This window comes from Besnoitia besnoiti, chromosome XI (assembly GCF_002563875.1).
Source record: "Besnoitia besnoiti strain Bb-Ger1 chromosome XI, whole genome shotgun sequence".
Classification (NCBI taxonomy): Eukaryota; Apicomplexa; class Conoidasida; order Eucoccidiorida; family Sarcocystidae; genus Besnoitia; species Besnoitia besnoiti.
In genome coordinates this window covers 1,480,508-1,506,320 of record NC_042366.1, presented here as the reverse complement: position 1 = coordinate 1,506,320, position 25,813 = coordinate 1,480,508, and the positions used below count along the sequence as shown (strand labels likewise).

Genomic DNA, 25,813 nt, shown 5'->3' with positions numbered 1-25,813 from the left:
TGTGCAATGTGTTCGCCCATCCGTCTGCTTTTTAGGAATGCATGCTTGGGAAGCAACAATCGATCTCGAGACACGTGAGTTATTATCGTTCTGGGGCCGCCGTCATGACTGCGGTAGAAGTGAGACGATTATCACAAAAGGAAGTGAGCCTGTGTTCCTTCACTCTACGGTATTGCACATCGCCAAGGCCGATTAGTAGGTGGGGTCGACAAACATGAATGTAAGCGAGACACTTGATGAAAGAGGGGAGTGGGGCTGCGCTTTTTTCGCCTGGACTGCAACAATCAGAAAATCCTCCTGTCCACCTCTTCGTAGAGCAGTTGTTGGTTCACGCAAAAGTGGCAGGCAATCGAGAATCCGCCGGTCATGTTGAATTATCTACCCATTCTGCCAGTGAATTTTCTTTTGTCTCACCAGCGCTGAAGTGCGAAAGGATTTGGCAGGCGCTGCGCCGTTTTGGGGCTCGTGCATGATACAAACTGCAACATATCCGCTGAGGCTCGATTTGGTTTCGCGCTGCCGAATCAGCACTGGACACCAATAGGACTGCCTTTCTCACTATTCGTCGGCCTCTTGCCGTCGTGTGCAGTGCCTTTAGACACCACAGGAAGTCTTGAGGTTATGGGCAGGTCAGTGCTCTGAGTGATCGACAGCGTGGGCTTTTCCGAACGTAACTCTGCATGCAACTGTGTGCGCCTGGCGCGGCCTCCACACTCGGTAGAGGATTTTTAGTCTTGTCTTGTCTGAACTACTTTTGACAGCGGTGATTGCTAAACTGAAGAATAGGCGAAAAAAGCTTGGTTTCCCTCGGGCATTGCTTTGTTGTCGCCTACCATGAGAACAAGGTACCTCATGCCGAGATTCCCCTCCGTCCCGCTTCGATGCTGCAACTGTTAGCCCCTCGACAGCAAAATGCCGGACGGCAGTGCCAGAACAGATACCGATGTGCCTTCAGTCATCATAAAACTGTACGCAGAACTCAAAGTGCTACAGCAACATTTCCGCCGAGCAGAATGACTGACTATGATAGAGCATTGTCTCCAGCTCAATTCACACAGAGGTATCCAGTGCCTTTGTTCGTAAGTAGACGTACGTACACGTGCATTCGCATGCTCACACCGCCGCAGGCATGCTTCCATCCTCACGTACGTTTTCTTTACGCAGCAGCCCCCCGCGTTCCTAGTCGCAACCGGCAATCGGTCACAGCTCACCTAGCGGCCCTACGCAGATGCAACAGCGGGGGTCGGCTACGCGGCGCGAGCTCTGCATTTCCTTCCACCGTAGTTTGATTGTCTGCGACTGTCTGGAAAGCTCGGACAGAGCAGTTGCAACTGCAGCAGCCTTGGTAGGGGTCGTCCTCCGTGGCCCTCCATATCCATTAATGGTGCGCTTGACTCTGCATCGAAGTTACTTGGCCTGTCTCAGACGAGTCAGCGGCCATCCTCTGCTGATAAAGGGCATCCCGTATCAATGCTACCGTCATCATGTTGGAAAGGAGTTGCAAGGCGGGGGACCCGCCAGTTCGGACGGCGACTCCTTCAGATAAGGTGTCGACTCCAGTCAAAGATGAGGAACCTGCGACAGATAACTCGGACAAGAGTCAAGCAGACAGTCTGCTGGAGCAGCTTGCCGCCGTGCCTGAAGGGGACGAAGGTAGTCTTCTTCCTCAGCTTCCAGGACAAGTGCCGAGCTCGGAGCAGGGGCGGTGGGAAGACAAGGGAGAGGCAACCCTTTTCAAGCATCAGCAGCTCCTCACGTACGACACACACACGATATTCCAAGGCAGTACCACGCCAGAACTCAACGGGTGACTTGCCAGTGGGGGGAAGGGGAATAAGGGGCTCTTACATAAGCCGTACCAAGCAGCAATGACCATTTACACGCGAAACAACAGTCGTCAGCGGGCGTTAGCCAGCGCGGGTGCAAACAGTAGGAGGACAGCGCGTTTGCCTGGAACGGTAAAACGTGAGGTCGCTTGCCACTGAACGCAATATTAGCGCCCTGCTCTCATTTGTCTCGGACTCGTTTTCAACGTGGCCTTTCAGGAGATTGCGGCTTTTCATGCCAAGCATCGTAGAGGAAACGGAAGAAGACTTAGCTCGACAAGAGGAAGAGGAAGACGAAGATTACGCCTTCGAAAGGGCACCTGCCGCAGCGGCTGCCATGGAGGATGACCACGAAGGTGCAGTCGCGTATCTCTGAACCACATCCTCTTTTGAATGTATCAGCTTTAAAAGAGTTCTTCCTTTACCCAGCATATTTCAAGGTTAAATATGGTCGCGCATGCCACCTACGGACTTTCGACTGGACGCGGTGTGGATTTTCCCGATGCAGTCACACATGAGCCCTTTGCGTGCTATGGTCTGAATGTATGTGCTGAGCAGCCCTTTTCGACTCAAACTTCTTACGCTTCGTCATTGACACAAACTCCATCGGCAAAGATCCTTCTCGAGAAAATCCTGAATTTCGCCAGGATTTTCCAGATCTGCTCAAAATCCTGCAGACGAAACTCAAGCAAGAGGACAAATTTATCAAATATATTGCTGGGCAGATCACGTCCCTCCGCATCAAAGAAAAACTTCTGCTGCTCAAGTACATCAGGCATGTGGCTCTAAACTCTGACAATTCCATCGCCATGTTCAAATCAGGCGGTGGATTCGCAACCCTGTTGAACCTCTGCCTGCAAAATGATGAGATGCTCGAGCACCTACCCGGTAAAGGAACTGCCCTCGAACTCGAGTACTAATGTCTGCCTTCATTTCTGAGGAGCGATGTCTCAAATAAAATCTAGGTGCCGCATAGACACGACGTCGATGCTCTTGCACAAGGTCGAATGTTATCATCGATTCAGGCCCACTGGCCAAGAGCTGGCTGCTTTGTCTGCCTATACTATGACCATCAGGCTTGCGACAGTAACGGTGCATATGCACTCACCAATGAGAAGAAACTAGAGAATGAGAACAGCACACACAGGCGACTATGGCTGCGTCAAGAAGAAAAACATATCACTCACGCAGGTATAACCTGTAAACTCTAGCTTGCATGCTACTCCTCCACGGTAACCAGGACATCTCACGATAGAGCCGCGATATTAACTACTCAATAGATTTTAGGCGACACACCCGTCAATCATGCAAACCATTTCTATCTCGTGCATATACTCAGACGGCGCACATACTCTGAAAGAGCGTTACGTTCTGTGGTTTTTCCCGTCATGGAAGGAGCAGTGTGTGAACTGGGCCTTCTCGCGAGGATGCCGCGTGCGCTTCAGTCGCCAGTGCCTTACCCTGAGCACTGCTGAAAACGGCGGTAGTGTAAAGGAAGCACTACTTTTAGGCAGCACGTGAGATTATGTGCCATCTTTCTCTGACGAGCATGTCACAGCGGAGGCGTCATTCCGAATGATTGAGCGTAGTTCTTGAAGGTGCCGGTGGTTGGTGGCCTCTCGTATCCAGGTTCATTTTTGAGCGGCGAAAAGCCACGTACGATAGCATGCCCGTATCCGCTTGAACACTCGATTCGTCACTTGGAACGTGTCATCTTTCGAGTATCGTATGACCCAACTGTGTACAAATGTGGTATCAAATACTGTCAGAGATTACCTTCACAGGCATGGACACTATGCTGTTCGGCGATCTCGGGTTGGACACTGTAGCAGGCTCTATCTAGGCTGTCAGACAGTTTCGCAGTACTACCCTTCGGGTCTCACATATAGCGCTGTTATCTCGAAGTACATGATGTAGTGGAGCTCCACAGTAATCGGCGACTAACTTCCATGTGAAGTGCTCATCCTATCTCGTAGCCAGCATTGGCAATAGTGGCTCGGGGAACGGCACAGTTGCCGCATTCGTCCGCCAGTTGCAGTGGCCATTGAGTGGACAACCATGGTTTTTTTTGTGTGAAGGCCGCCTCCATTCAAACTTCGTCGTTGACTGCTCTATCGAGTGTTACCGTATGATGACTGGATCAGGTATTATTGTCGCTGTCCGGCTCAATGACGACTCCTTGCGTTACCTGGCGGACGAAGGTGCTGGAGGTTTCATGATTAAGCTTGCGAAAAAGGCAGATGAAGGAGTGGTTTCTCGGGCGGCACTCGCGCAGGCTTGCTTGGTGCCTCTTCAGCAAGAAGAAGAAAAACAGTATATCGACGGATGGATTGAAAACCTTGTAGATACGGTGTCTGGCAACGTCCCCGTCGCTCAAGAATTCAGCAGTAAGTCGCCCATGCAAAATAGCTTCTAGTTGGCCGTCACAGGTATGAGTTCCACAGGCGCCGGAAATTTCCTCTGCTGCTTTTCCTAAGCCCCAACCCCTCATGTGCTTACAATGTCATGCACTAAGTATGTGTCCTACGTCGGTACACAGGTGTGTGCAGTTTCTATGTAAAGCAGCGACGGAGTACTTCCATGCCCACTTGCGGTGGCCAGCCTCCGTGAACGCGATTAACGGCTTTGCTTTGACGGGATGCCCAGCAGATATGCCCAGCACCAGGCGCCTTATGACGTCGACCGGCGCTAAAGAAACACTAGAGGCATGGAACTGGGTCACGTCTTCTGCACCTTATGAGATGGTTTCTTGGCAGAGCGTCTCCGGATCTTGCTCCAAAAGGTGCCCGGATCTTCCCGTGGTGTGACGATATGTCGCTCAGGTGCCTCCTTGTGTTTAATGAGCGCCGACACTTCACGGCAGTCCCGTCTTTTCCAGAAGACAGGCACTGGTCCTGTTCTCCACATCTTCAACCCTCATACGGCACCAGAGGCCCTTCTGTGGGAAGCAGCCACCGTCGCCAATCTCGCGAAGAACCCAACCAACTTTCCAGAGTTCCTCCGAGAGGAGACTCTGGACACTTTACACGAAATGTCGAACTCGGTTTGGAATGAAGTCAGGCTCAATGCGGCGTGGACGTTCGTGTTCCTCTCGCTTCATAAGGTGCGGTGCCTGCTGTTGGTGTGGCCTCGAGTGTACCCCTAGTGCATTATGAGCCCAAGCACGTGAAACCCACGATGCATCTTTCAGAAGTAACCGGGCGCACCTCCAACAACGCCCCGAATAAAGAATGAAGCTGAGTGACTCCGTGGCGGTGCGATATACCACTGATGCTTACACGACCTCTCAAAGGGGATGCACCCTGTCAGGAGCGAGCCGGCGACGGTTTCTGCTCCCGCGTTAGATGCACATAAGTATGCGTCGGCAGCTCAGATGCAGCCATCTCTTGGGCAGTGCTAGATCCTGACGAGCGCACACTAAGGCTGTGGCGTTACATGTGATGGCCATCGTGTATGCTGCTGGCATGCGGTGTGCAGGCTTTCCATAAACAGGCCATCGGCCGTTGGGCCGCTTGGGTCCGTGACGTCTTGACAATCGGAGTCTGCTCGGAGGACGGAATCACTAATAGTATTATCGAACTCTTCTTTGCAAACATCACTGGGAAGGAGACGACACGATGCTATGAGGCGCCCGCAGTTCGCCGGTACCTTGACAGCTTGCATCAGACAGACAATACTGTCCGCGAGCAGGCTCAAGCGTTTGTGACGAGTCTGGCCAGCGTCTACCCAAAGGAGATGATTGACTCCTTGCTGGTGCTTTGCTCAGTATCGCACGATGGTGACGTTGCCCGAGATGCCTTGGCAACGCTGGCAACACTTCTGTCTGATCCGGATACAGCTGAAGCAGCGATCGCCTGCGATGCGTATCTACCTTTCTTATGTCTCGCCGGTCGGCCGGACGAGAGTATTCAGCTTCTTTGTGCACGCCTCCTCGTGAAACTGATTTCAACTAAAGATGTTTTTCTCAAATATGAAGATCTCGAGCCCGCCTCAGTTCTACTCTACTTGTGTGACTCCAAGAGCCATGCCGTCCAAGAATGCGCATTCAATGGGATCTGGGTTGCTATGGAAATGGCTCGCCGTAATCCGGAAAACCTTGCTATACCTGTGTTGCGTTCTTGCCGCGAGGACGTACCTGGAGATAGCGTTCATCATTCTTACCGGTCCTCAGTAGCACAAGCAGACGCGGCATTTGCCAAGCACCGGGCAGCTGATGCAGCAACGAAGGAATACTTCGGCCTGGAATGCCTTTGTGCCCTCCTTGTGGATGCGTCAGCGCCCGTTCAGGGGCGGCTCGCGTATAAAATCGAATCTTTTACAGCAGACACCACCAACTTGAGTCGCATGAACGATCTCTGCACCCGCGCGCTTGCTTACAGTTTAGTAGCGCTTGGACAGTCTGTTGTTGATTCGGTAAAATCCAGGGTCGTGACGGCTTTCATGCAGCTCGTGTCCCTCGATCGCCAGTCGCGAGCAGCAGCGTTTCAAGAGTCTCTCGCTGGAAGAGGTACTTCGGATCAGCCGCTGGTGTCTGCCTTAACCAGTCGCGAGCCGACTGCGAGAAAAACGGTCCAGCCCGAATATCGCTTCACCCAGGCTCGTCTCGCTCTTGACCATTTTCTGGCAGATAATTATACGCAGTGCCTATGTGGAATCCTCCTAGACGCATCTGCAAGTCCGCTTCTGAAACAGCAGTGCTTGTCCGCGATTCGCCAGAGTCTGAGTGACCCTTTGGTTTGCCAGTACCTAGGGAAAACAGACTTCATGTCGCGTCTCTTCTCGGAAGAGATCGCGACATCGGCCGGAGACCCGACGGACTTTTACTTCATGTACTGCCATATTCTTAGCCATCCAGTCACGCTGGGGCATATCTCCAACTACATGGGAATCCTGGAAAACATTCTCAGAGACGTAAAGGTGCGTCGGCGTAAACATGAACTTTGACAATCTGTTCCGGGAGCTTGCTGGCCGAGCGGCCGACCATTCTCAAGAACACCTCAGGCCATCCTTCTCGTGCGCACAATTGGTGTCCGCGGACACTTAAGAGTTGTTGTAGTACGTGCACGCTTCTTGATCTGCAAATTGTTGCGTGTGAGAGTAGATGAAGTTTAGTTGTAAGGTAATCGTGGGAAGTCACGCATGCCGCCTCCATTGCAGTCGGCACCGTCATCCTAACTCCGGAACGAAGACCTGCATGAAGGAGAGAATGGACATTTGTCCTCGGGCGCGAGGCTCTGCGGGCGATCAGGAGACCCCTGGTTGCCGTTTGAACTCTTGCGCCACTGGAAAGGATGGATTCTGCCGTCAGTGCGGCAAAGACCATTATTCACTACGTATATACCGTGTTCGTTTTCGGCTACTTGTAAGCACTGTCCACCTCTTCCAAGGTCATCCTCTGGGGAATCACTGCGCTGCACCGCTTCAGGCCTACCCTTCGCTAGCGCTTCCCCTTGCAAAGCTCCTGGATGCGGCGTGCTTTCTTCCTCACATTCAAGGGTACGTTTCGGAAGAACACTTCTAACGCCTCTCGGCACTGCTCGTTGCTGTCAGATCAGATGACCGGCTCGGGAAACTAGCAGGACACGCTCCAGCCCGTTGAGACACGAGCGTTTAACAGATGTAGGGACGGCGTGCATTCCGTGGCAGCCGTATGCAGAGCCAGGTTTGCATCACCACCTGCCGCAGTTGCCGGCTCAGGGGCTACAGGCAGCACTAGTATTGTTGAAATGAATGCTTCTGATTAGCTGTACGGCCACCGACAACTCGTCCGGTCTCGTGTATAAAGACCAGTCTGCATACCGCCTATGAAAAAGATGCTGCAACGGCTCATCTGCATGTTCATGCTTGCGCATGTGCTTACAATCTCAGGGTGATCTATTCGAATTTGCGGCAAGTCTGCGAGTTGCTCATTGATAACGTGAAGACCGGGAGGTGCACGAAAGCACTCGTATTTCACGTCCTCAAGTCCCTGACGCGCCTGTCCAACGTTCCCGGAAGCAAGTTGTACGATAACTCACTGAGACGGCTTCTTTGGCAGTAATTCACGGTGAACGCCAGCTGGGAAAGCAACAAACACCAAGCCAGCGGACTCCTCCCACTCTCATAAGCCGCGGCCCTAGAACTCTCCAATGTGCAGCAAGCAGAGCCCGGTCTACATGCTGAAGAGGGAACACACTTTGCAGGGAAAACTGCCTTGCGTTAGTATTTGGATACTCCCCAGATGCGTTGACCAAGAATACCAGGGAGAAGAAGAACTATCGTACCGTTTTTTCTTTCAGGATCTGGTTCTGTGCAGCTCAGCAGCACGGGTACCTCGGTTGGTGTTTTCACACATTATGGATCTGTCTTTTACGCGTTAGGAAGCATTCCGTAACGGATAGGCATCGCAGCTAACACGTCATCACACTATTGTCTCCATTACTAAGCGACGAGGGAATTACCCGACCGCCCCCCCCCCTCCCCACCATCCCCTGAGATCCGTCAACGAGTTGATTACGTGGAAATCGCAAATGTATGCTTGCGACCCACCACGTGGTTCGTACTAATGTTTGCGTGCATTTCTTCCTGTTTTTTGACTCAGTCAACGATTTGAAGAACAATCCTTGATTCCCCGGCCTCTTCTTCTAGATATGCTCGATCTGCTAGGACAGTATTCGAATCCGAACGCCAGCGCGCCGACGCAACCTAGGCAGATGCAACAAGGCCCCTCTGGTTCAACTTCCCATTTGACTTCCCGGGCTCTGGAAGGGTCAGAAAACCGAGGCGGCGAGAGTCGCAGGGAGTCGTCTCTCCGAGTCAGTCAAGATGAGGCTGACGACTGGGGGAGAGCCCTGAACAATCGCGAACTTCTCGACTGCGTAGTCGAGGCCCTTATTTCGCTCTATCGCCTGGGCGTGCTTAGAGACGTCTTTGACAAGGAGGCGATGGACAAGCAGTTTCTGCCTTTGTTCGCCGGTTCCTCAAGCTCAGACAGCACAATTGTGTCTCTTCTGTCGCTGGCGAACTGTCTTTGCATTGAGCCTGAGCTGCTCAACAGCTTCCTGGAAACCTCGATTCTAGGCGACATTGCGACAAGCATCACCGAGCAGGGCGTTCAGAGCGAAGATCTATATACTCAGACCGCTGAGCTACTTCGCGTCGCACTGCTCCACGAGGATGCACAAGAGTAAGCCTATGTCCGGTAATAACTGAACCTGCCACCCCTCCTGGTTCCTGAAGGCAGTCTCTGTGGTCGCGGCCACACCTTCTACGGACAAACTCCACCACTCCTCTTCTTTCTTTTTGCATGCCAAGCAAGATCGTGATATACCATAACCGAGACAACAACGCGCCGGCACCCGTCGTCAAAAGAGAGTCTCTCGGGAACCTGACCGTCGGGGGGACACCCGTAATGCGCCCGAAATCTCGTGTGTCACTCCGTATTTACTGAAACGAAAACAACCTGGCGTCTATACGTGCTTTAGAAGATAGCTCGATTGCAGAAGTATTGCGATCTGTGACTATTGTCTCAAGGAGTCGCACCCTTTGGGATAGACGCGGGCTCGGCCTGCAGGTCTACGCGCCTGCCGGTGCTTCTGTGTTCTGTCTGGCTTCACAAATCCGCAGGAAGGTGGTCGCCAACCTTGCCATTGTGGACTGCATATTCACGATCATAAGGACCCCTGCTTATCCGCCGGCGCAAACTCGGGCGCTCTTTGCTCTCCACAGCATTTTAACAAATGAAACCATATTGAGGACAATGGCAGCTGAGGACTTCGTCCCAACGCTGTGTGACATCGCGCTGAAAGGAGGCAGCAAGGATGTACAGCGTGTGGCGGCTGGCGTCCTGAGCACCACTGTTGTGAGGCCGACCTGTCGCGACATCGTCTTCACTGGATCCTCTTTGCAAGATGTTCTTCGGGTGGTGCTGGACTCGAAGATGCCGGAAGTCTACACTCAGGTCCTTTGGGCCATCTCATATTTTCCGCTCGGCGACGAGTTCGTTCTACCTCTTTTGGAGAATCACGTGATCGAGCGCATGAAGCAGATGTTGACTGAAGACCATGTAGGAGTTCAGACGCAAGCGCGAGCTACCATCGTACAGCTGAGCGCCAACAAGCAGCTGCGAAACCGTTTTATCGAATTGGGCTTCCTCCCCCTGCTTGTAGCTCGTACCAGCACTCATGATCTGTCGTGCTGCGAGGCGAGCATCCTTGCCATGCAAACACTGAGTGATTCGCCAATACTCTCGGCGTCGCTCCTCGACTTTGGCGTGGAGCTCAAGCTCCAGGAGATTCTCCATGAGTGTCTCCAGCACGAAAGCAAACTTCTTTCCATCTCCTCCGCCGCTGGTTCACGGACGTCACTGAAGGACGAAACAGAGAGCGGGCCTTTTTGCGCGACTCCGCTCTCCGCGCCAAGCGATGACATTAGGCATTGCTCGAGTCCACACACAGTCCAAGAGATCCCTCGAGAGCTGGAAGCAGCCAGAAGCGCAGCGCTTGGCCTGCTTTGTCAGCTTTCTAACCACGCTGTTCAAGAACAACTGGCTATGTTGGACGACGCAACAGTGACTATGGTGATCAACTGTATTGCGGGGGCGCGGATTCGAGCGATTGAAGAGAAGCGGTCTGCAGCCTTGTTGCTCAGGCTCTGGGCTGGAGTCGAGCGGACGCGGAAACTCTTGCTGTCCCACGGCGTCATCGCGGTACTACTGCAACTCATTCTTTCGACAGAAGAACCAACCGTGATGCACCAACTGGCCTGGAGCATTGGCAACATTGCTCTGGGGGAGAGCAGCACGCAAGTGGAAACTCAGCTGGCCGAAGCCGGCGCGGTAGATGCTCTCCTTTACTACACCACATCTATGCATGAAGAGGTACGACGACGAGCGCAGTGGGCCCTCGGCATGCTTGACGAAGAGACGCTGAAGTATAATGCCATCCTCGCAAGCAGGAGCAGCGAGGCCCTAGGTCTTCCGGAGCTTCTCCGCCGCCAGCGGGAGTTACTGAGACGAAGATGGCAGTGCAAGAATGACCGCGCTGCCCAAGCTTCCAGCGACTCTGCGCCAAAGCTACAGACGCAGCAGGTGCTTCCAGCTGCCCCTTGTTCTCGTATGAATCATTTGGCCGGCGCAGAGCCCGAGGGAGCAGCCGATGACGTCTGCAGAGTCGATGTAGATTTCGCGAGGTCTGAAGCTGGAGCTCTGGAGAACGATGGGAGGCTCATCTCCCATACTGGACTTCGTGTGCGGGCGAAGAGTGATAGTATAGAGAACTTGCAGGGGTCAGTCAGGCACTGTAGTGTTTGCTGCTCCCGGGAGGCCCTCTAAAACTGCAGCCGTCGCGGTCCGTGACTCCACACAGTGCGCTGCTGTAACACCGCGGCGGGCGGTAAGGGGCACACAAATGATGTCCAGGGGAAACTTTGAGGTGCGCAGGGGTTGTTCTTATAGTATGCGACTGACGCCCGGTTCGTTTCCAGTTCATTGTCACGCCGGCTCGGTAGTAGGCGCTGCATGAGACTGAATCGCCCGACGATGCCTGTGGAATCGGAGGCGCGATTTCATCGATTCGCCTGGGCCCTGCGGCAGTAAGAACAGCTGGTGCTCCCTACTACATACACTACTTTCCAAGTGATGCAAGCCTTGATGTCGAATTCGCCTATCGGACTTTAGCGTTTAGCCACAGGACCACGCAACGCAGTTGGACGCTGTCGCGAAGCCACAAGTGAAAGGCCGCGGAACTGGGTGGCATGTAATCCGGAATTCCGCAGGCTTTCGGATACCGTCGTACTATCTCGGAAAAACGCAGAAACATCAGTCACCGTGCATTTGTCTGGCGGTGAGAACAGGCCCTCCGCGACTGAAGGCACTGCATCCGGTCGCACTACAGCGCTTCCCGGCCGCCAGGAAAAAGGGCAACGGCAGGAAGAATGCCCTTCCCTCGCGCTTGCCGTATCAGACGTGCCGCTCTCAACGCTTCCACATGCGGACAGTAAAGGCAGTAGGCTGCTGAAGGAAACCGAATTCCCCGAAGTGCAAGGCGGTGCATCCGTCGACGGAAGAAAACTCTCTCCCGCAAGATATGCAGGCAAACGTTACGTTCGCATACGGTGAGTGGCGTTTAACGCGGAACCAGCGCCTGCCATCAGCTGGACACCTCATGGCGAAAAGCACTAGACTCAGCTGGACTAACTCATGACTATTACGATGCTTTGCAATACTCCATAAACCACTGCTCACTTGCGTGTGCCTTCGACTGACTGGTGGAAACTGTGCCACTGCCCCAGGGCGGGTAAGAACCACTTGAAGGTCCCCAGCACCTAAAATAGCGAGTGGGCGTCACCAGAGCGGAAACATCCGCAGGTTCCTCTGCCGTTCGTGCGCTGTGCGCTAAAAACTCTCACCATGTTTGGGCTGATTCCCAACGTCTCGTCAGTTTGGAGTCTCACGACAGGTTCACACCCCAGTCTCAGCATGTCAGTGGCGCATGCTGTTCCCGCCCGACCATTGTGATACCATGGAAGTCGCTCCATTTGCACACCCCACAGGCTACCAGATGATGCGAGCTGAAGAAGGCTCTCGGCAAGTCCACTGAAGAACAGCAACGACCAACGGTCGTGCATAGCTTGCTATTCACGACCGACAAGGATGACGACGCGGACAAACTACCAAAGCTGACACCACAGTGTCCCCAGACCCCAGCGCGTTGCAATAAGTTTTCAAATGTTCATGTCCTTCGTTAAAGCCGCTTAGGCTGAGTGCATGCACCAGCCGGATCGCGCTACAACTGCTCCAATCTTTGCCGTCATCTTGTTCTCGCGCTGTCACGAAACCGGTGCAGATTTTCTATGTCGCTGCAAGTGTGCACGTCCACCAGGGATGTCGAAGAATCTCAGCAAGCGTCGATCGACGCGCGGGGTTGGGTTCCAGAGCCCCCTGAAAGCCCAATTAGCAACTGGTCACCACGAATTTGCTTCCCCAGAACACCACCACCATGTCGCCGCGTCTTCGCACACCAGCAGTTTGTATGTAGGCCATGATGTCAGCTTCACTTTACCCGAGGCCCTCATCCGCACGAATTCCCGCCAAACCCACTGATAAACCACAAGAGGCTAGCAACGAAGCAGATAATGTATTTTTATGATTTGGAGTGCGAGTGCATAAAGTCGAGCTGCACATGAGGACGGATCTTGAAGATGGAATGGAACAGACGCTTCCAAATTGCCTGAGAGAGGCCACTGCTGATCCCAGTTGTTACGTGTTATGTAAGCAGGAGACAAACGCAGGGCACCATCATGGATAGGTTCGATGCACAAGAAATGTTTGTGCCCTTCTGCATACCTTGAGTAGATGAAGCAGTTCCGTAGGCCAGCCATCGCAGTCCGTGAAGATCCCGAACTCGAGCCCGCCTTGAAGCAAATCGTTATACCTGGGCACGACAAGCGACAAGGAAGATATGCGCGCACCCACAATGTGCTGCAAAAAAGGGTACCTCCTGAACGGACATGTACTTTTTTCGGGGTACCGTAGAGAGAGAACTGCTCCAGTCACGGCTCTCTGTTTGGGCAGCCAGGAGCAGACGACAGACGCGCAGCAGGCAGCACGCGTAGGAACTGTCTAGGAGGGCCCTGAGACCGGCAGCCTGCAGACGTACTGCGTGTCTTGTCGCGGGTCGGAGCATGTCCAGATCGACCCCTCGGCCCAAATCCAAAACATCAGCGCTCCAAGCATGTATACATCAGCCTTGCGCACGTCGAAAAACAATTCAGCAGCGTCCACGCCTGCCGAGACGTCGACATGCAGTCCAATCCCTCCTGCGCCAAGGTCTTTTTCAAGACCGGGGGGATCCTTCAGATATAGAGGAGGTGGCGGACGCCCGGTAGTCAGTAACGGCGCCCCCACTTGCGCGAAGGGCGCCGTGATTCCAAGTGCCCTGAGAATGTAGACGATGCGCCAGCATTCGGGAGGCATGTAGGGACCTTTCGCCACTGTTGGTTCACAACTCAAGAACGGCTGCGCAGCATCGGTTGCGACTGTGTCGTCCAACCGGGTATCACTGAAGTGCGCCTTGAGGATGCACTGGGGTAGCCGAAAGGGGGACGAGTTGAAAAGCGGGGCGGCTTTTGCTAGGTCGCACACCTTGAGCTGCACCCGGTGAGCAGAGCCCCCGGACAGCTTTGCGGAGGGCGTAACAGACGAGGCGCTGCCGATGCGGTTCCCGGCGCCGAATCCAGAATGCGGAGTGACAGAGGAAGGCAGCGCCTCCGTATAAGCGTGAACGAGAACGTTCTCAGGGGTGAGATCAAGGTGGGCGACTCCCGCGGAATGGAGAGCCACCAGGATCTGCGTCACTGAGTACTGGAGACTCCGCTTCGATGCAGGAGTGAAGACCTGTAGGACAGACACAGAATCCTGGAAGTGTGACTACGTGAGCATTCCGGGGGGTAAGAGGCAGAATAGATCTGTGAATATGAACCGAGCCTAATGTGGATACGATATCAACCGCATTGAAAATCGCGGGCCGTCGGCTACCCTTTGTCAGCCACAGAAAGAGTCTTGCACGATGGTGTCTCTACCTTCAGTCAACAAACCGAGCTGTGCTTCTGCAGTCTTCATCGCCCCTCTTTAACCGCGTTTGCAGGGCCTAAGAAGTCTAATGCGTTCAATTATGCATTCGTATGCGGTTGCAGTGTCGCTCGCCCCGCAACGCACCTCCGGATCTGCATTGTCAAAGAAATCCAAAAGGTCTCCTTGTCCGAAGCCCTGATTCACGAGGACAAACCGGCCGCCAGTTGATGTTGTGTCGAGTCCTTCAGCCTCTACACTACTGGTAGGCCCGCTCTCTGGGAGACTCCCGGCTTCATGGAGGATGGCGAGGAGCGGAGCCACGCAGAGGGGAGCGCAGTCTGTCGTGGCAGAAAGCACACAATGAGCCTTTCGGTGCGCCAGTAATGTAGTAGCTACGGGCGCGTCGAGACGCGAGTAAAGCCCTGCCCGGCAAAGCAACAGACATGATGCGGGGGAAAGTGATCAGTGAAGCTAACAAAACGTGAAGCGCTGCGAGCGAGTAGAAAAGTACGGGGACGGGTTTCCTCAGACCGCATTCCACCTCATGGAGGGGGACAGTCATGCGCCCCCCGGAAACGCGCAGGCTTGGGGTATCTGCGGCTACAGCTCTCCGTAGGTGTCCCATAAGACTTTCCTGCTGTTTGCAGCAATGAAGGGTTCACAGAATCCTCTTGCGACGAACCTGGCACCATGAGGACTTCTGACGCTCCTTCGAGTGGCATCAGCAGCGCTGCGGTGTCGAGAGATGCACCAAGCAGCGATATACAGTTCTAGGTGTCACTCCGGGGTGATGCTTAAAATGCTGCTACCGACCTGTGAGGAAGGCAGATAATGCGGCCTCGCCGACAAAGTTTTCTCCGTCTGTCAGGAAGAATCCCTTATATCGTTGTGCGAGCCGCCATTGCTGCTCCCACACAGCTGCCGGGATCTTTTTGATGAACACGGCCCGGCCTGAGGGGAGCCGGCCTTTCCACATCCTCTGCAAGTACATAAATCACAACACCGCTTGACCGGCGGGACGCTGAGTTCTCCAGCTTAGGTGGATGCAGGTGCCTTCGTGCTCCTCGCACACAGACTCTCTCTAGGCAAACATGACCCCATGAGATGGGCGTCCTGCCCAGCGATCACCAGGTGGGATCGCCCCGACTTGGGCGGTCTAGCAGGCGTCGGGAGAGTGAGGGAGCCTCACCTGACACCGGGTCGCAGTGGTTGAGGCGCCCATAGTAGGAACCACCTGAAGCCGCCAGCGATCGAACGGAATCCCGTCAAGCGTGAAGTCTTTCGCCTGGCAGGTTCGTCGGGCGATCAGCTCCCGACATAGATTCCATGCAGGTACTAAGGCCTCTGATCCTCTCGAAGCGACGGGCGCTGAGTTGCTGGGGAACAACTCCGCCGTATTCGCTCTCGCTTCCGCCGATTCACCTCCTGGCCATCCCGCTCGGATGGGCGGCGTACTCCGGGCTCCTGACTCCGTAACATCATCTTCTGCATCCCCACCATTTTCCCCAGGCGCTCTCGTTCCACGAAGGCCCCCCAGCCCTGACGCAGACGACGCCGGGCGCGAAGTGCCTACTTCCGCGTCACTCGGCATCACACGGAGTCCACCTATTCCTCTGCCGCGGCCCTCCTCGCCTTGCGCCCCTTCACGTAGTTGCTCGCCGTCACACAGAAATGGCGTCACCGTGTGACGATGCCGGCCGCGAGCCTGCGGGGATCCTGCAGCTCCGCTCTGCGAGCGCGGGATGGCAGCAACCGACGGCGATCGCTCTCGAGCATTGGTCTCTGCTTGTGCGCCTGCAGCCATTGAAGCGGGGAATCAAACAGCATCACAGTCTTGTCCAGGCGACTGACCATTGAGGCACGACTGCGGCGTACACCTGCGTGAAGCGCCACAGTGCCTCAGCGCCACGTATGGATTCGGCATGCCTCTAGGGACACGGGCCGTTCCACATATCCGCAAGCAACCATGGATGCGCAGAAGAGCCACCTCGGCGTCGCGAGCTGCCCTGAAGCTGTGGGCGGCCGTTGGTGCTGCGCGAGCGTGCAAACCAGCAGCAGACGGTTCGTAGGTACATGTTAAAATCCCTCACGCACACACCCTTAGGCACTAGCTGCACAAGCCAGTGTCCGACGCGCGCGATCAAGAAAACGGTAAGGCAAAACGACCGTGAACCGCTCCTGTACCTAAGAGGCGCAGGCAGCTGCCTTGGCTATATCACGCGCGACGCAAGCGGCATCCGCGTACTCTCGAAATCATGGGACACAGCGGCAGAGGAGACCTCTCCAGCTCGGTGTGCCCTTGGAGTAGAGGCGGCGGCGCTCCCAAGAGGGTGCCCCGGCCGACCCAATGCTGCTGAGGCAAACGCGAGCCCGCGAGCGGCGCGCGCCGCAGCGGCCCCTGCCGCGGCTGCGGCTGCAGCAGCGGAAGTAGGAAACGGCGTCCAGCTGAACCGGGCGGCAGTGTCTGCCTCCCGCGGGGGCGGATGCGAGCTGTCTGGAGTCGCTTGTGGCCTCCAGGCTACCGCACTCTGGTTGCTGGGAAGAGAGGCAACACCGCGGGGCGTAGTCCACGCCAGCCCCTTGGAGCTCGCTGCGGCGGCGCGCTGCCTTGCAGCCGCGACCGCAGCAGCCGCAGCAGCGACCGGCACAGCTCGTCGTCTGGCCTCCGCGACGTCCTTGGCATTCGCAGCCGCCGCGGCGGAAATGGCAGCAGCAGCCGCAATTGCCGCGGCCGTCCGCTGGGCTGCGGCGGCTATCCGGGGCGAGGCAGAGGCACACCGCCTCGCTGCCGCAACCGCTGCAGTCGCTGCATCTGCGGCGCGCCGAGAAGCGTCCGCAGCTCGTGGAGACACAGACGATTTTGCAACGGCTGCGGCCCGATGAGCAGCGGCCTCAGCTGTCGCAGCCGCTGCTTCCGCACGCGCACGCGCTGCGGCGGCGGCTGCCGCAGCTCGTGGAGTAAGCGGGGGCGATGCGCGCGACGCAGGCGGGTCGCCTCTGCCAATTGGGGTCATATGGCTGGGAAAGAAGTGCCCGAGGACCAGAGCGGATGCTTCAGGAGGTAACGCCGACGCTGCGGCGGCGGCAACAGGAGAGAGCGAAGGCAGAATCGAATACGCTTCCTGCACGGTGTGTCCGCTAGCAGTTGCCCGTGGACTGTGCACGGAAGCACCCTCCGAAGGCAATTCTAATGGGCTCCGGTTTTTAGCTGCAGCTGCAGAACGAGGCGGGGCCAACGCCGATAAAGCCCGTGCGGGAGGAGGGAGGTCGGGACCCAATTCAGATACCGACTGCAGCGCCGCGGAAGCGTCTACGTTCTCCAGCTGCGCGGCGGCCGCTGGCGCGGTCTGTAGAGATGAGACGTGAGGCTGTGGAAAGCGCAAAGGCGGCGACGGAGAATCGGAGGGAGGCGAACCATTCGCTGGAGGTGTAGAGCGGCCCAGATGAGACCGCGGCGTGGCCTCAAGACCGGGGCGTAAGCAACCGGCAAGCCCGATTGGCGAAACGAGGGGCGAGACAGCAGGGGAAGTATCTGACAGACACGAAGAGAGGCAAACTCTAAGAGGGAGACCCTATTCTGTATTGGCTGGACCCGCGCCTGTGGAACACAGTCCTCAAGTTGGCTGTCAGCCTCCAGGGGGCACGAGGTCTTTTGCAGAGAGTGTGATGCAGGCACCCGCCTCCCTTGCATAAGCGCCAGAGGGAAGGCATTTCCACTGTCGCTCCAGCGCTGACGCGTCTTTGTCAGTGATTCTCCGAGGCAGTCCCATTCTTTTTTTGAAAATTACACCAGCAACTTGACTTTTAAACACCCACCTTGTCACGCCGCGGCGCAGGGGGCACCCGCACTCCTCCTTACTTACCTCCGAGCACCTGCAGAACGGAAGGCGAAGCTGCAACAGCTGCCGGCATGTTTGCTCGAGCTGCAGCACTGATCGCATCAGCTGACTGAGCTTGAGCAGCCTTAGCTGCCGCTGCCCCAACAGCCTCTGCTGTGGAGGTCGGAGAAGTGCGAGGTCGTGAAATCTCGCCTTCGGTTTGCCGATCTGCGGAAAGTGTTAAAGACGAGCCGACCTCGACAGCGTCGCTTTCCTGCACACCGGGCGCTGCTTCGCCGCGGCGGGGGCATAGCGGTGAGTCGCCAACGTTGGGTGACGATGCGGTGGAAGGGAAGAAGGGAGATCCTTGCTCCAGGAATCTTCCGGCTGGACGCATCCGAGACTGAAATGCGCTCGATCGCACACCGTCGGCCGAACTTGGAGACGGCGAGGGGACGCAGAACAAGGGTGAGCGTTTGCCGCTTGCGCGGTCCCTCCTGGGCAGAGCTGCCTTCCGACCCCCTCTTGGAGACTCCCTGGCGGCGCTGGACGGAGACTGAGGCCGCAAGCCTGGGACGCGCCGATTCCTTCCGAGCGGCGATCTCACCTGCACAGCGTGTGAACCGTTGAAAGGCGAAATGGCGTCGATGGGAGAGTAGGGGACAGGCGTCGACTGAAAGGCGCTACCCGGGGAAAAAAGGTTTGCCCGAAGCGGCGTCCACGCTCCCACAGACGCTGCCTGTGACACCTGCAACGAAGTGCTGCCCGTTGCCGTCACTGGCGTGCCCACGTTCGACGCACCCGAGCGGGCAAATGGGGAACTTGAAGCCGCGGCTCGCGCTGTGGCTGCGAAGGAAGATCCAGGTGATGATGCAGGGCTCGAAGATCGCTTTGAAAAGAAAGTGGGAGACGAGGCTCGGGGACGGCGGCTGCTCTCGCCCCCGTAGCTACTCTGGCTTCTCACGGAAGCAGGCTCCGCCGCGGGGAGGGCGAGAGGAATTATAGTTCGAGATCGGTTGGAGTTCGCTGGGGACAAGTCGGTAGGGGAGCCGAACGCGGCAGATTCATACGCAGAGGGAGAGGTTCGTGACGACAACTGTGTATCGAGACAAGAAAGGCGTAGCGGAGACCGCATGTCTTGCTGCGAGACGGGGGTCTGAAACAGCTGCTCTATATCCAGACATGAACGCGACGTCGTCAGCGAGCCGATGTCTGTCGTGGTGTCTAGCGCCTCCCCCAGCCGCAGGCTCCGGCATTCTGAAACACTTGCGCGGCTGCGGCCTGTGTCTGAAGGCGCCGCCTCGGTCAGCGGATGTGCAACTGAGTGACAGCTCGTCACACTGGACGGTGAGCGGACAGGCGCTGCGGGGGACAGCGAGCTCGCGGAAGTTCCTGCGTAGGTACTAGAACAACGCGCGTGCCTCGGGGACATTGACGGCGGCGTCTCACCTGACGCGATCGCCTGCGAACCAGCCTGAAACGGATACTGGTGAAGGGTACTGTGAGTCTCATCTCCGCCTGGAGCTGGGAGTGACGAAGGCGAATGCTCCCTCAAGTTCTCTGGCCTTGGGGAAACAGGTGGTGTTCCGTGGGGAGAGTGTGGCTCCGCAATCCGTGAGGTTGCCACCGACCGCGATGTTGATCCCCGGCAAGAGGTGGGAGTTTGCGGATGCATTGGAGGCGTGTGCAGCACTTCAGCAGTCCCATCCACAAACTCAGGAGAGGCCGTGCCGCCGTCGCCACACACCAGCCGGCCGGAACCGCTGCAAGGTGTGTTGCCGCCATCCCCCACGATGACGTTCCGGCGAGCCAGCGGCGACGCGCAGCTCGACAGTGCAAGGTCGCCTAGCCCTACCGCGGGACTCACGGCATGCGACAACAGTTCGGACGACTGGGATAGCATGTCTCGGGGCGACCTGCATCGGCTGGAGCAAAGTCGCAACTCTTGACGGAGGCCTACTCCACACTCGCTTTCTGTGGATGCCCCTGCAGCGCGAGGCGATACTCCACTTGCCCTGCAGGACGCGGGCGTCTGGGAGCCCATTTGAGTCAGATGGCACAGCTGACTTGCACTTCCATCCAAAGGGACGACACGCGCTATTTCACTGTTTTGGGTAGCTGGGAGGTACTGCTGTGCCTCAAGAGTGGAACGAGTCCGGTGTTCGGGGGCGTTTGACAGTGTGCTGCCCAAGAGGCTCTGACTCCACTGAGGCGCAGCGCCGACGAGCGGCACGGCCCCATCTGCGCTGGTTGCCGCGGCTGCGCGAGACGCAAGGGACCCTGTGGAGAAGCTCTGCGCGGCCAAGCTCCCCCAGCTGCTGGCCTGAGCAGTGAGTCCGCTGCTGCCTCTCCACGCATCGCTTCCAGGACGGCTTGTCGACACACGAGTCACGTCGAGGGCCCCCTCTCGAGGAGACGCCGGGGGAAAGCGGGCGCCAGAACCCGACTGCTCCACCTGAGACGAACGACACGGGCTGTGCCCATGCGTTTCTTCCCACGTGGTTAAAAGACCAGATTGCTCTCCCCAGGCAGCCTGCCCGGCCTGCCCCGACAGCGTCCGCCCTCGCGATGACGTTTCAAGAGCCAGTGAGCAAGGTGTGACAGCAGCGCTATCAAGAGAGCAGCCAGAGGATGGAGCAGAGGAAACGAGATCTCCACAGCCTTTTAGGGTTGGCAAGCTGCTTTCGCCGTCCTGCGTAGTCCACCCTGGAGGTGCATTGCGTCTGAGGCCTCCACTTTTGCACGCGGCTATGCCAGTCGCGGCAGGCTGCCGTGATTCAAAGGACTCGCGAGCTGTGCCTGGTGCAGAGATGCGAAGGCCGCTTGCGGGGCCTTGGACGCAATCGGAAGTCACGAGACTGCGCTTCAGTGTATGTGGCTCCCCGGTTAGTTGAAGGCTAGACCCCGTCACCGTACCCACCGACGGCGACAACGGAAAGTGCGCGTACATCTCTATTCCAGAGGCTCTATGTCCCGAGGTATTTTGACAATTCACAAGAGAATCCTGCGTTTGGACAGTCAGTCTATTCTGCGCAGACTCCGCCAGTAGCCTGCTTTGGGAATCACCGGGGAACGTCGCACACGAACTCCCGCTCGCGCAGGCCACCGATTCCGAAGCTGCACCAACTGTGAGGAGGCTCGACGCAGTGCTGCCCCCTGTGGTCTGCTTTGACGCGCCCGCCAGAGGGTGTCTGAGGCCCTGAGAGCGCGACGGTGTCATGCAGCCCCTCTCCGCAGGCGGGGGGGATCGATCTAGCCCAAAGCTGATCGGAGTGGAAGGTCGCTCGGCGACGGGAGTGCCCGCTGTGCTTCTTGCATGGAGCGGCATTCTTGTGTTACAGCCCAGCATGTGAGGCACAGAGGGTGGCTGAGGCTGATGAGCCACAGGCGACCACGCAGGCCGTTGGGCTGGAGAAGACGCGGTGGGCAGGCAGCGGGGTTGACAGACCGTTTCACTGCAACTCCCGCAGGCTCGAGCGGTTGCTGCGTTTGCTGCGTGCTGCTGCCTAACCGCTGTAGCCCATGCTGCTCCAGGCTCTGCAAAATTCGTAAGCGACAGGGGAATGACTCCGCCACCATCTCTCGGAGAGCATGCGGCCTCATTGCCGCGCTCCAACAATTGGGCGTGCGGCGGATTATGGGGCGTTAGCTCGCCGACGCGCTTGGCAGGCGCTAGCAACCCGTCCTCACTTTCGCCGCCAGCCCCCTGGAGAGAAGGCGCTGGCAGCAATGAAGCACTTGCCGCATCAGCGGTATGCCCTGGCATAGACCTTTGAGCCGCTACATGCGACGCAAATGCTGAGCATCGTGGCGACAGAACCGGTCCGGGCACACGCTGTGCCATCGACTCATGAGGGTGGTGTAAAGGTTCGAGTGAAGCAGGTGGTGTGCCAGTAGACCGCCCCGGAAGGTACCGGGTGGCGTGCGCTGATTCGCGGTTTTCGAGGCACACTGGCGAGGCCATCAGGGTTGAGTCGGTTGCGGCCTTCCAAGACCTGGTGCGGCTATATGCGTGGCTGCGTGCCGGCTCTGAGAATGACCGGATAGCTGCTGACCCACAGCCGTGAAACTGGTGACCTCCGTTGCGGCGTTCACCGCTGTCGAAGCCGTCGCTTTCAATGTAAGTGTGCGTATCTGGAGCTCTCGGAGAGGTCAGGTGGTACATGTCAGGTTGGGTCTGGGAGAGCCGTGGGATCTGATGATAATGTGCTGTCCTGTAGCAGGCCAAAGCGTTTGACTCTACGTTGCGCGGCAGCGGGTTCGGAAAATCGAGCTCCTGCCCGTAACTGCAAGGCTGATGGGAGAGAGGAAGCAGTGACATCTGACTCGAAACACGCATTGGGCCTGTAGGCATTGTCACCGTGGTTGCGCCGTGCTCGGCTAGACCAGCGCCAGCGAACTCGTGTCTCAGCTCGGCGGATGCCGAACGGCTTCGAGAGCTCGGAACGACGTTCGGCCGTTCGCTGGCGCTCCCAAGGGCGACTGCGGCTTGTCGGCAATTCACCGGAGGACTCCAGATGCAGTCGCCAAGGGCTGCGGCCTCGGGGGCTTGCCGCGCCGCGTACCCGCCCACAGGTGGATACGAGTCGTCCCCGTGCAAACTGTGTGCAACTCGGCGGGAAGGCGACGGCGCTTGTGGGAGCCCATGGTCTACGCGAGAGAATGGCACGCTTGTCTGCGGGGGCCGCGGCCCCTGTCGAGCACCACTGGGGACAGCTGCAGCCGGCCAAACCGACGGAGCAGCTTGTAGGGTCCGTATATTGCCATAGTGCATGTCAGCATTCGTCACCCCCTGCTCACCTGGCGGTGCTCCACGATATCCCTCTGGCATGTACGAGGCAAAGCACGGGCAGCTGTTCTTGCGCCTAAGCGCAATCCCTCCTGGTGAAATCGTCGGCTGCGAATGCTCCGGAGTGTAACGCGGTACGCTCTGAGAACGACGCTCGCATAAGGGGACGGGTCCTGTCGACTTTGCATGCCGGCTTTCTTGATTCTCCTGACAACGAATCTGCAGCAGCGGGTGATTCCCTAGAGGCGAGCCTCCTGCTCACAGTCATGGAGCCGCAACCCGAATGTGGAGAGCGAGGCACGCAGTGCAGTTCACAGGCTCGGTGAGTTGGTCCGTCCAGTCCCAAGGCAACGCAGCGCAGCATACACACTCTTTGCCACGCTGCGTAGGAGCCCAGAGGAGACTGAGAGCGGTACAGTGCAAACAATACCGGTTACAGTGTGCTTTACTCGCTCCTGCAGTACGAAGCAGTGCACGGGCGCTTTACCAAGCCTGAGGTGCAATTGGGTAGTTTCGACGAGATCACCGGCCTACTGTGTGGTCTACGCTTCGCAGTCTAAAACTCGTCGTCAGGCAGGCCAGCAATATGCGTGTTTCACGGCAGCGGAGGTCATCCGTTCTCTACTAGAAGAATGCGGGTGTTTGCAACGGCGCGAGTGCATCGCCACAGGCGACCGCGACGTCCCTGCCCCGCCTCGGAGGCATATCTGCATGGCAATAGCGACCGCTGGCTTTAAGAATTGCGACTATCGTCACCTGCCAGCTAGGCGTTCGAGCTTTGAAATGACCCCGCAAGGGCAGGCAAACGGATTAACTGCGGCGGCCCTTCGGTGTAAACATGACGTTCTGCGTTGCAGATGCATACGGAGAAATCCACTCACCAGGCGCATCTGCAGGTGGGGCCCGCGGAACGGAGAGAGGAGCTAATCTCTGTGTTAGCTCGGTTAGCACACATGGCGGGTACGTTTCCTCCTCAGAGTGAAAATCGTGCGCGTCTGTGGGGAGCGCAAGGCGGTGATAGACTGGAGGTGCAGAAGCGTCCCCCAAGCGGATGGGTACAGATGTGCCGCCGCTAGGCGCAGCGGCGGAAGGTTCCGGCATGTGTGGAGCCGGCGGACGGCCCTCATGTTTTGCAGGCCTCTCCCAAGGTGTCGCATAACAAGCCGCAGACTCCTTGGCAGACTTATAGCCTGGCAGATGGCCACGAATGCCGCTTTCTGGCTGCAGTTTGTTTGGCTGAAAAGGTGGCACAGGTCCGCCGGTGGCGGGCGGCGCCGGCGCATCGTCCGCCGCGACCTGCCAGACCGGAGAACGATACGACTCGTTTGGATCTCCCGGCGCAGCAAGAAATCCATCGGGATCTGAAAAAGTTGGGAAATCTCCCGGGCAGTGCGCCTGCTGTTCTGCGTAGTTTCCTGTCCTATATCTCGCGAAACCCTCGGCAGGAAGAGACGCCACCCTCCTTAGCGCAAGTCGCTCGGGAGTGCCCACCTCTGGAGAAGAACTGCAGTCTGAGCAAACCACTCGCGGCTGTTGGCAGGCACCTGTCCAGACACTGGACCTGTCAAACGAGGACGCAGCAGTGGTGGACGTCGTGTGAAATCCTGGCGGTGTCCGCAAGCAGCTGCCGTACGATGCGAGCTGCGCTGTCCGCACACCGTCTTCTGTCCAGGCACTGGGAACAGCGGGAGGTAATGCAAAGGGGCCTACACTGAAACCGGAGCTGCCCGCGTGTGAAGAGGGGAGCGGGGTCAACTGCGTAGGAGGCCGCTGTACTTGCGGGTACGTTTCCGTGTGGCGTATGTGATTAGAGGAGGGCAGGGCTTCGTTTCCGCCTTGTGTGCGGCGGATTGTCGGCGCGGGCGGGTGAGAGAGGACGAGGGCGTCGGCCGCAGTTGGTGTGGGGGTCATTCCAACGATGGAAACAGAGACGAGGGGAGCTGAAAGAGGCCGGCCTGACGCTGTGGCAGTTGCGAGCGCGTCTGTGTCACCTCCAACCCCAAGAGAAATAGTTGAGGGGTTGGTACGTGTGATGGACGCGGGAAGGCCGTGGGAGCAAACGTTGACAGTGATATGCGGCAGGGACACTACAGGCACTGTGGCCGTGGGCGACGCGAATCCGAAGGTGGGGGGGAACACGGCAGCTTGACTCGCATGTACTGGAGGCGCAGCTGCATCTGTCGCACCACCAGTAGGTCTGGGGAGAGGGAGAGTGCCTGCCTTAGGCGCAGAGGGCCGCCTGCCGTCCGGCGGTGCTGAGCCGGGACGTGCAGACAATCGGCGCAGCAGCGCTGCGTCATGACGACTATCGGGGAAAGGGCATGCGCGCGCAGTCGTCGTAGGCCTCCCAACCCTACAGAACGGGAGGGCGGGCTGCATAGTAGTGAGGCTCGTCTCGCCGCCACACCATTCCGGGTGTGCACGTTAGATCAGATGATTCAGTGTAGAAGTACAAAGCCACGGATCTTGTGAACCATCTGGCTTGAGACGGGAAAGGCACTCATTAGGCTGGGACACGTCGTCGGGCCTGCCAATACCACTATAGTCAATTCCTCAATCCCGACCGGCACCCTTACCTGCTGTCCCCCCTCTGCTGCGAACTTTACCGCTGTGACTTGTCCCGAACTGCATCTGTGCAGCTCTGGTTGTTTTTACCGGCACCAGGCCGTCGCCATGAGCTATGGCTTCAGCAACGGTGTTCAGCTACGGAGTGCCGTTGGTGGAGGAAGAGAGTTGACACTGATCCCCACCTTCGGAGGCAAATGAGATGACACTCGTCCGATGTACTGCATGCATATGTTGTGGCAAACAGCACACTCATTCTTCATCC

General features: G+C 57.2%; 5 protein-coding genes across 5 annotated transcripts; 4 read left to right on the top strand and 1 right to left on the bottom strand.

Annotated features, from left to right (window-relative positions):
- Window positions 1–1,484: 1,484 nt before the first annotated feature.
- BESB_020930 (uncharacterized protein) lies at window positions 1,485–2,746 on the top strand (the record flags this gene model as incomplete). The annotated part of the gene is made up of 3 exons (XM_029360802.1): window positions 1,485–1,756; window positions 2,046–2,182; window positions 2,385–2,746. 3 exons carry the CDS (start codon window positions 1,485–1,487, stop codon window positions 2,744–2,746), a joined length of 771 nt encoding a protein of 256 aa, XP_029216161.1.
- Window positions 2,747–3,954: 1,208 nt separating this feature from the next.
- BESB_020920 (uncharacterized protein) lies at window positions 3,955–7,347 on the top strand (the record flags this gene model as incomplete). Its single annotated transcript, XM_029360801.1, has 4 exons — window positions 3,955–4,213; window positions 4,649–4,929; window positions 5,304–6,743; window positions 7,252–7,347. 4 exons carry the CDS (start codon window positions 3,955–3,957, stop codon window positions 7,345–7,347), a joined length of 2,076 nt encoding a protein of 691 aa, XP_029216160.1.
- Window positions 7,348–8,455: 1,108 nt separating this feature from the next.
- On the top strand, window positions 8,456–8,995 carry BESB_020910 (uncharacterized protein; the record flags this gene model as incomplete). Its single annotated transcript, XM_029360800.1, has 1 exon — window positions 8,456–8,995. One exon carries the CDS (start codon window positions 8,456–8,458, stop codon window positions 8,993–8,995), a length of 540 nt encoding a protein of 179 aa, XP_029216159.1.
- A 569-nt stretch (window positions 8,996–9,564) lies between these two features.
- Window positions 9,565–11,136, top strand: BESB_020900 (Armadillo/beta-catenin family repeat-containing protein; the record flags this gene model as incomplete). Its single annotated transcript, XM_029360799.1, has 1 exon — window positions 9,565–11,136. One exon carries the CDS (start codon window positions 9,565–9,567, stop codon window positions 11,134–11,136), a length of 1,572 nt encoding a protein of 523 aa, XP_029216158.1.
- Window positions 11,137–12,654: 1,518 nt separating this feature from the next.
- Window positions 12,655–25,362, bottom strand: BESB_020890 (uncharacterized protein; the record flags this gene model as incomplete). The annotated part of the gene is made up of 10 exons (XM_029360798.1): window positions 12,655–12,744; window positions 13,150–13,237; window positions 13,463–14,199; window positions 14,521–14,714; window positions 15,190–15,327; window positions 15,566–15,610; window positions 15,832–16,170; window positions 16,622–17,908; window positions 18,240–23,237; window positions 23,865–25,362. The coding sequence occupies 10 exons, from the start codon at window positions 25,360–25,362 to the stop codon at window positions 12,655–12,657; spliced, it is 9,414 nt and encodes a 3,137-aa protein (XP_029216157.1).
- Between the last annotated feature and the right edge of the window lie 451 nt (window positions 25,363–25,813).